The sequence below is a fragment of the Dermacentor albipictus genome, chromosome 1, assembly GCF_038994185.2.
Source record: "Dermacentor albipictus isolate Rhodes 1998 colony chromosome 1, USDA_Dalb.pri_finalv2, whole genome shotgun sequence".
Lineage (NCBI taxonomy): Eukaryota > Metazoa > Arthropoda > Arachnida > Ixodida > Ixodidae > Dermacentor > Dermacentor albipictus.
The window spans coordinates 470,534,381-470,542,220 of record NC_091821.1 but is presented as its reverse complement, the minus strand read 5'-3'; the positions used below and the strand labels follow the sequence as shown (position 1 = coordinate 470,542,220).

The 7,840-nt window shown below is 47.0% G+C and overlaps 1 protein-coding gene across 1 annotated transcript; it reads right to left on the bottom strand.

Moving 5' to 3' along the window:
• Positions 1 to 1,773: 1,773 nt before the first annotated feature.
• On the bottom strand, positions 1,774 to 6,126 carry LOC139054502 (uncharacterized). Its single transcript, XM_070531568.1, has 6 exons — positions 6,020 to 6,126; positions 5,824 to 5,949; positions 5,142 to 5,301; positions 4,820 to 4,983; positions 4,280 to 4,488; positions 1,774 to 1,784 (listed from the first exon to the last, which is right to left on the bottom strand). The coding sequence occupies exons 2-6, from the start codon at positions 5,937 to 5,939 to the stop codon at positions 1,774 to 1,776; spliced, it is 660 nt and encodes a 219-aa protein (XP_070387669.1). The 5' UTR covers positions 5,940 to 5,949; positions 6,020 to 6,126.
• Positions 6,127 to 7,840: the final 1,714 nt, after the last annotated feature.

Here is a 7,840-nt window from a genome sequence, read left to right as displayed (position 1 = left end):
GACGTATGGCGTCTTGAACCTCGCTGTACACTCCTTGTCCGCGGTGAAGTGGTTGCCCCCGCAGAGGCTGCACTTGGGGTTACTGCAAACATGACTTTCTTCGGGATTCTTCACGCCGCAACCGCGGCATATCTTGTCTTCGGGGTTAGGACAAACGTCCATCCGGTGACCGAGGCGACCACAACGGTAGCACATATCGATCTGCTTGCGATACAACGAACACTCGACCAACAGGTTGCCGTATCTGATGTAGTTCGGGACCTTGTCGCCGTCGAATGCGATGACCACCGTTGTCGTCTTGCCGATGCGGTTGGCTTGCATAGCAGTGGGATTATACTCTTGAACGATGTAGTCGTTAATTTCTTGAATAGTGTGCGTCATCGGGACACCCCTGATGACGCCCTTAACGGTGCCGTGGGGGGCGGTCTCGTAGGCGCTGACTTCGTGTGCCGTGCCGTTGATAGTGAGGCTTCTGACTGCCGAGTAGCGGTCCGCGTTCTCTCGCTTAGGCGTACTGATAACAACTATGTTTTGCTGTTTGTTCGGGCAAACAACATCTTGCGTCACCTCCTCGCCACTCACATTCGCAGCTGCGACGATGGCTCGGCTGATCTCGAATCTAGATACTTCCCCAATGTCCAGACCTCCCCTGGGACGCATGACGATCTTGATATCTTGCCTCGGCAACACAGGCATCCTCGCTGCCTTGAGTAGCTTGCTCTTGAAATTTTTCCGCTGCGGGCGACGATGCCCGGCAGCCGCCGGCCCCCCGTTGACCGGGGTTAGACTTAGCTTGCTCTCTTGCTCTTGGGTCTTCTTCTTACCGGCGACGCGCCAGCCAAACTTCTGGGAAACTTCCTCCGGCATTATTTCTTCACCGTCCACTTCCACACGCATAGCGGACGCCATTTTCTTGAAGCACGTCGCCTCTAGGTCCCCGGCAAGGTCGATGGCCCCGCCGGACCACGCCTATGCACGGCCGCTAGGTCCTGCTTTCTTCAGGCTTAGCTCGCAGCGACACTGTTCTCGTTGAAAAAATCCTCCTAAATCGGAGAGAAATGGTGTCGCACCTCAGATTTCGGTATCCACACGGTCCTTGTAACTTCACGGATGCCGTTGTGTGAGACCTTGCATGAGCTGGGGCGAATTACCGGGCCTTTTGCCGAAAAATCGAGGAGCACATGTGAGACACGTCAGCACATACCATGGCTCATACCCCTGCCATACTTCCTGCCAGCTTTATGCTTATATCCTCTGTTACTTGCACGTCTTTAAGGAACATAGCTTGAACGATGGAGCCTCGCGGGTGTGTTCACGAGTGAAGGACAGTGTGGTGGCAACGTGTGGTTAGCACTGGCCTTTCGTACGCCGTTATAAAAAAAATTTGCGAGTCTGCACGGCTAGACATATTTGAACGTATTTTGCGATTTACGTAAGCGTTGCGAAAAAGATAAATCTTGCGGCTAACACAATAGGAAGAAAGGGAGAGAAGAGGCTTCTTTATAGCATACTTTATTTCGTGTGGGCTCATGTTGCTGTCAACGTATAATTGCTTATTTATTTTGCAGGAACCTTTGCAGAGAAAAAAAATTTAAAACCTAAAAGACATTTTCAAGAGGAAGCAGCAGGAGGTGCGCGACAAGCAGCGTAGTGGTGCAGGAGTGGTTGATGTCCCCACCATCAAATGGCCCCACTTCGAGGCCATGCTGGAATTAACCGAGGTGGCATCAGAACCTGTGGTGTAAGTTTATTTTGTTGTCGCAATGAAACAGTTTATTTCACGCCTGCAAACGCACAGGCAAAGGAAAGTTTCCCAGGAGACATACATGCTCAGCATACATTCAAATGGTGTTTGCACTGGCAAGCAGTGGACAATAAAAAAATTTCTGTAGCCTCAAATTAACTTAGTTATCGCAAACAAAGCATTATTTCCATATACTCATTACTATAGGTTGCACCTCTGTATAGTCGGCAGTTGAACTCTTAGCAATTTTCAAAGGAAAAATTAACCTACAAGTCACACTGGAATGAGACTGTACTGTAATTTAGTTGGCATGATGGAACATGATTAGGTATGCGTGCTTGTATGCTAATCTCAAAATGCTTTGCTTAGGTTCACTAAATTTCTGTAAAAATTTTTAGGAGCTGCTAATTCTAGCAGCAAAGTTCAGCCAACACTCCTCACAGTGTGCAAAACGAATCCTTATTGGACTTCTTGGAATCTATTGGACTTCTTGTTGGCTCACACCTGCGTGCCACTTTTGTAAATGAGAGATGCCTGCGTGCTACGCGCAGGCCTTGCAGATAATGAACAGAACCATCATTGCGCGGGGTGGGTAGGCTCACTTTCATTTGACTCGCCCTCGTACATTAGAAATGCGAAGATACAATGGAATATACAAATGCTAAGATACAGCTTGATAAAGGGCGAAAAATTGCCACTGGAAACAAAGTTCACGGCACGTATACACAAAACCTCGCAACAAGATATCTAAACATACGTATAATTTTCCAATAAATCTACGTATCTAAGAAAAAGTCGTGGTATATAATGGGTCAAACAAGGCAAATAAACATGTTGCGCAATCACAGATTCACAGAATCCTAGATCCCGCCCCAATTCCATCCACTCCCCCCGATGTATCACGCGCGACGGAAGGCGCGGCGCGCCTGCTCCCCGCTTTTCTTCTTTGTGCACACAAGACTGAGCCACCATCATCGGCTCACCCATCTGCCCCCCCCCCCCACACACACACACGCTTTCACTCGCACATACAGCATGCGGCGCGCGGTCACGATGTTATCGCCCTTGGACTTTATGCGGAATATGAGGGCGACGGCGACAGCAGGAATGCGCCTGGAGTCTCCATATAATTGATATCTCAATAATATAATGAGCATCCGGCAGCTGAAGCGTCCCATGGTCCATTACTTTCCGCAAAAGAAGTAACAAAATAGAACTTTCACCATGCGACAATTCACTGCGCCGCAACATTTTTTTTTTTCTTTTGTGGGGCGGGGGTAACGTAACGAAAAAAAAATGCGCAAAGAAAGTATGTTGGTGACAATCGAATGCCTACTTTGGGCAACTAATGTGGCTATTAAAGGAATATCGAAGAAAACACGAGACGCTTGGTTCACCAAGAACCATGTGAATACTGCTCGGTATCCTACACTGGCGAGACAAGACTTTCTGGAGAGGTTGCGCTCAAGCGAACGCGGTGCAATCCGTCGAGTCCCCACATTGATGGCGGCGAGCGACCATGGTTTCTTTTTCTCATCTGCTAGCCAGAAAGCGTCCAAAAACTCTGCCAGGTGAAAATGCACTCGGCCAGAGAAAACCGAAGGCGCACAGAAGTGCGCCGCGCGGTGGTCGGGGCAACACGAGAAAAACGCATGTGCTCTGGCTGGCTCTGGCAGCCCCCGGGTAAGGGAGCGAGAACAACAAAATTGAAGAGGGTCAACGTGGTCTTCGCGATTAAAAGTCATAGTAGAAAAAATAAATAAGAACGTAGTTACCTTGGCTGGCTTTAGTGTCTTCACTGGATGCTTTGGCGCAGGTGAAAAAAAAATTGATATTTTTTATGTAACATGACGGCACGAATGAACCACCACAACGCTTCGTCTCATGGGGCCTCGCTGCGGGCTTTGTCAACTTGTATGATAGTGCGTTGATTTGGCTAGTCTCGTTGTATGGCCCGATGTGCGACTTTGGAAAAGTTAATGCATCTTTGGCGTCAAATATTTATGGGAACATTAAACTTAAAAGTTACGCAATTGAAAATCTAAAGCACACGTTTGGAAATGTCAATGCACCTTTCAGATGAAAAGTTTATGAGAACTTTATACCCATAAAGTTTCGGAATTGACATCCACGTACTCCGTAGATTCCATGATAGAGTGTAGATTCCATGATAGAGTGTAGATTCCACAGCTTCCGCGAGATGCTGCGGCGAGCCCGTTCGCCATCAAAACGTCCTTGAAACTTGGTGCTCGGATGGGGCTGCTTGCGTTATGTGACTCCCGGTGCATGGGCGTTGCCGCGAAATCCAGCCCGAATTCGCAATTTTTGCGGTGAGATGGCTTTTCGAGCATGAAAAATACGTTCTAGACAAAATCCAGAATAATTTTCTGCGCTGGCTGTTGCTTTGGTCGGCGGTGCATGGACAGCGCGAAAAAATTTCGGAGGGGGGGTGCTGAAGCCCCATAAGCACCCCCCCTCTGGCTACGCCCCTGTACCAGACATAAACATATATTCAGTAATATGCTGTGCACCTACTCCGTCTTGGGTATGGCCGCATCATGTATTCCTTGAGCGGGAAGGCCTCATCGCCAACAAGGAAGTATGGGAGAAGCCCCTCACTCCCAACATGTCTTGGCGGTGGCAGCCCTAGTGGCCCTCCGGCAATCTCTTTCTGCAGGGTGGACCTCGAAAAAATGCCGCCGTCGCTCTCGCTGCCGCTGTGGCCAATTTCCACGTACAGGAACCTGCACAGAACCAGCGCGATCGCAAAAAACTGTTACATGTGATAAGTTCGAAATAGAAAGTGACATGCAGAGGTAATTGTGATAAACACTCTATCTGAAGTGCATCACATAGCCACTTAAAATGTGCAATGTGCACAACACATTCAGTGTGTGCTCATGCACATTCATTTCTGCATATCACCATCTATGATGGATATTTTTTTACTGCTACGTGATACTTCATAAGCATAAAAACCTGTCATTACAATTTAAGGAGCTGGATGTTTACCATCTTGAAATGCCACTACCACTAATGTTGAGTAAATATTGGGATACAAGGACCCAGTCTCACCTGCATTGTGCATCGCAAACAGCAAGGAGCGATTTGATGAAGGAACCCTTGTAGTTGTGGTCAAGGGTTCCAGAATTCGCGGGGCACTCGACGTTCACGTGTTTCCGATCAATGGCCCCGACGCAGTGTAGCATGTTCCACCGCTCCTCAAACTCTGCGGATACCTGCAGCATAAGATAAGAGCCATTCCATGGCCATTTCATATCCGGCAAATAATGTTTGATGTGGTTTCTTTTATTAAATATGCCAAACAAGTAGTACAAACAAGCAATACGTTACAAATCATTCTTACGAAACACCTAGTGAAGTAAGTATCGCGTACCTTGAGCCATTCATCAGCGCCTTGCGGATGCTGAAGATAGATTGGCTTCAACACAGTCCACAGAGCGTCGTACACTGATGACACAATGCCGCATATAGTGGACCTGGCCACCAGGAAGTTGTATGACTTGTCCCGCTGTGTCTCTCCTGTAGCCAAGAACCTGTCAAGCCAATGAAATGTACTTTTTTATTAAGACATAGGAATTTACAGTCACCTTTTCCGCTCTAATTCTATGAAAGCTTTGTGAACTTGGAATAACTCTACTGCGAATGTATTTTCTAGCACTATTTGTTGAGACATATATTCAAAGCGGTGCAAAGTAATCTTTCTTAAATATAATAGCACATTCCTGCCCAAATCCAGCTGTGCGAGGGGCTATTCAGAGGTTATTAATTATGTACCTCACCAATCGCCAATACAGAACTTTGCTATTTCTCGTGAAATCAATTCATGCTCCGTCATGTAAGCAACAACCTTGAGTGCCATAATTATCTCCTCAAGCCAAATGAAAAAAAAAGAAATCCGACGTATAAAGTGTACTTAAATCGGTTAGTGTATATAAAAAAAGCGTCGGACTTGCTTTGACCTCACATAAATGTTCATGGCTCGTGTTGTGGCTTCTTTACATGCGAAGCATACGCACACGTGATTTATACTATTCTTGAGATGACATGCATTTTACCTGACGTTCATGGCTAGGCGATCATGAGCCGAGACTGCAGGCCTGTAGTTGGTGTTTTCCTTCGTGAAGCTGGGGCGCAGCAATTCCCGCAACGCGTCGAATGTGCTGGGCGGCATTCGAAGGAAGCTAAACAGCAGCAAAAGAAAGCACGCAAATTATGCCCCGTTTTCCAGACACCGCGAACTCTACAACTTACTCTCGATAATACTCCTCGTCATGCGCGTGGAGTTCGGGCAGGAGGCGGCTTGCGTGACCGGCCACTTCTCGGGAACGGAGGCACGGGCGCACCCACCAGCGTCGCTTTTTTTTCGGAGGCTTCCGCGCTGCCTGGGCTGACACCATGGCTGAGCACATCAGCACACTGACGACGTCTTCCTCTTCGCTCGTGTCAAAATCCATGACTGATGGCAGCAGACGAGCGAAGAGCGCGCGAACTGCGTAGATTCCGACAGTTCTCGCTGAGAACGATAATCTCCGGGATTGCGACTTGCGGGTCGCGCTCAGCCGGGCTTGCCGGTGTGAACATCAGTCGCCTTCGGTCGCTTTTTGGTCGCGAGTCACAAATGGTCGCGCGACCTCCTCAAGTCGCCGGTGTGAATGAGCCCTTACTCCCCTTGGCGGGTCGACGGCGACGGTGTCGCGTTCCACTCTTGTAGGCGAAGCTTAGGCGTCCTCCAATTTTTCATTGCGCATTTGAAAAAGTATTGCACAGACTTTCAGTCATGCATGTGCTATTGCCTAGTGACTTGCTAACAAAGCTTGCCTATGCATGAAGCTAGGAGTGTATTCTAGGGCGCCGATGTCACCTTTGTTAAGTAGCAGAGCTTCATACGGAAAACTCATTTCGAATAACTTGAACAAATTTGAAGTGAAATTGCCGTGACTGAAACGCGACAAATGTAAGTTGGTGAACAGAAAAGAAATCAGCAAAAACTGTTCTTACAATTTAGCGTGTTAAACAAAATAGTAATTCTCACAATTCACGCTAGTAGCTCAAATGCAGAGACACAAGGAATATGCAGTGCTCTTCGTTATGTAGGTAACGCTTGACATGAGTAGTAATTGGCCCTTTTCGTGGGGATTTTGGAAGGCGTTGCACTTTTCCCGACGGTATGAACGTAACAACATAATGCGCAAAACAAAGTTGCATATCATACGCGAGCTTATGCGCTAAAAAGTGGGATTGAAGTCTTGCAACAAACAGCTTGTAGAGCTTAGGCAGCTGCAATACCTTTTGTCACATGTAGTGCTGTTCAATACATAGTTATTCATGTACGCCTAGGTAGCATAAAATATACTGATTTCTGCAATACAAAGTGATGAACCCTTTCGTTGTTGTTTCCCCTTCGGGCATGAAACACCCCAAGCGTTTTTTTTTTTTTTTGCTCGGATATTGCAAAGAAAATGCCAGATTTCTTTCGGTTCTGCAGAAAGAAAAAAAAATGCGATGTCCCTTTTAATGGCAAATGCTTCCTTTCTGTGGTGCTCACATTCCTGTCACACAAAAGCAATGTCAAAGCAAACCTTGTGGGAACGAAACGCAGAAACACACCAGTACATCAACGGCACTGAAAGGGTACAGGTGATAGCATATGAGGACTTCACAGGCTCCAGTACCAGTTTTATACACGCTTATATAATCAGTTCGAACATACTTCCTGATGCAGCTACATGACATTCGCCATACATATGGACAGATGTAGTGTTTCGAAACAGGGCGATGTTTATGTGAATTTGAGACGCCTCATAATTTTCACCAACTTCCCCACGACCCTCTTTGAAATAGCTGAGAACCTTTCGTTATGAATAGCGATGTTGCACTTGCAACGGCCGAAATGCAAGATACTTTCTCATGTCAGGTGCCACATCATGCCTGTGACAACAGCAGTCTTTCTAGTGTTTGTGCTCCCTAACATTCAAGCATTTATTACTGGTACATTCGTTTAGAAAACATAGACACATTTGACAAAAAATGCAACATGTGCAAGTGGAACAATGCAACTCTGTTTTAACTAGC

Coding starts and splice junctions, on each gene's coding strand:
- LOC139054502 (XM_070531568.1), bottom strand. CDS start 5,939: ATGCCGCCCAGCACATTCGACGCGTTGCGGGAATTGCTGCGCCCCAGC. Junction 5,302..5,823: donor CGCCTAGCCATGAACGTCAG/GTAAAATGCATG, acceptor TTGGCTTGACAG/GTTCTTGGCTACAGGAGAGA. Junction 4,984..5,141: donor GCGCTGATGAATGGCTCAAG/GTACGCGATACT, acceptor CTTATGCTGCAG/GTATCCGCAGAGTTTGAGGA.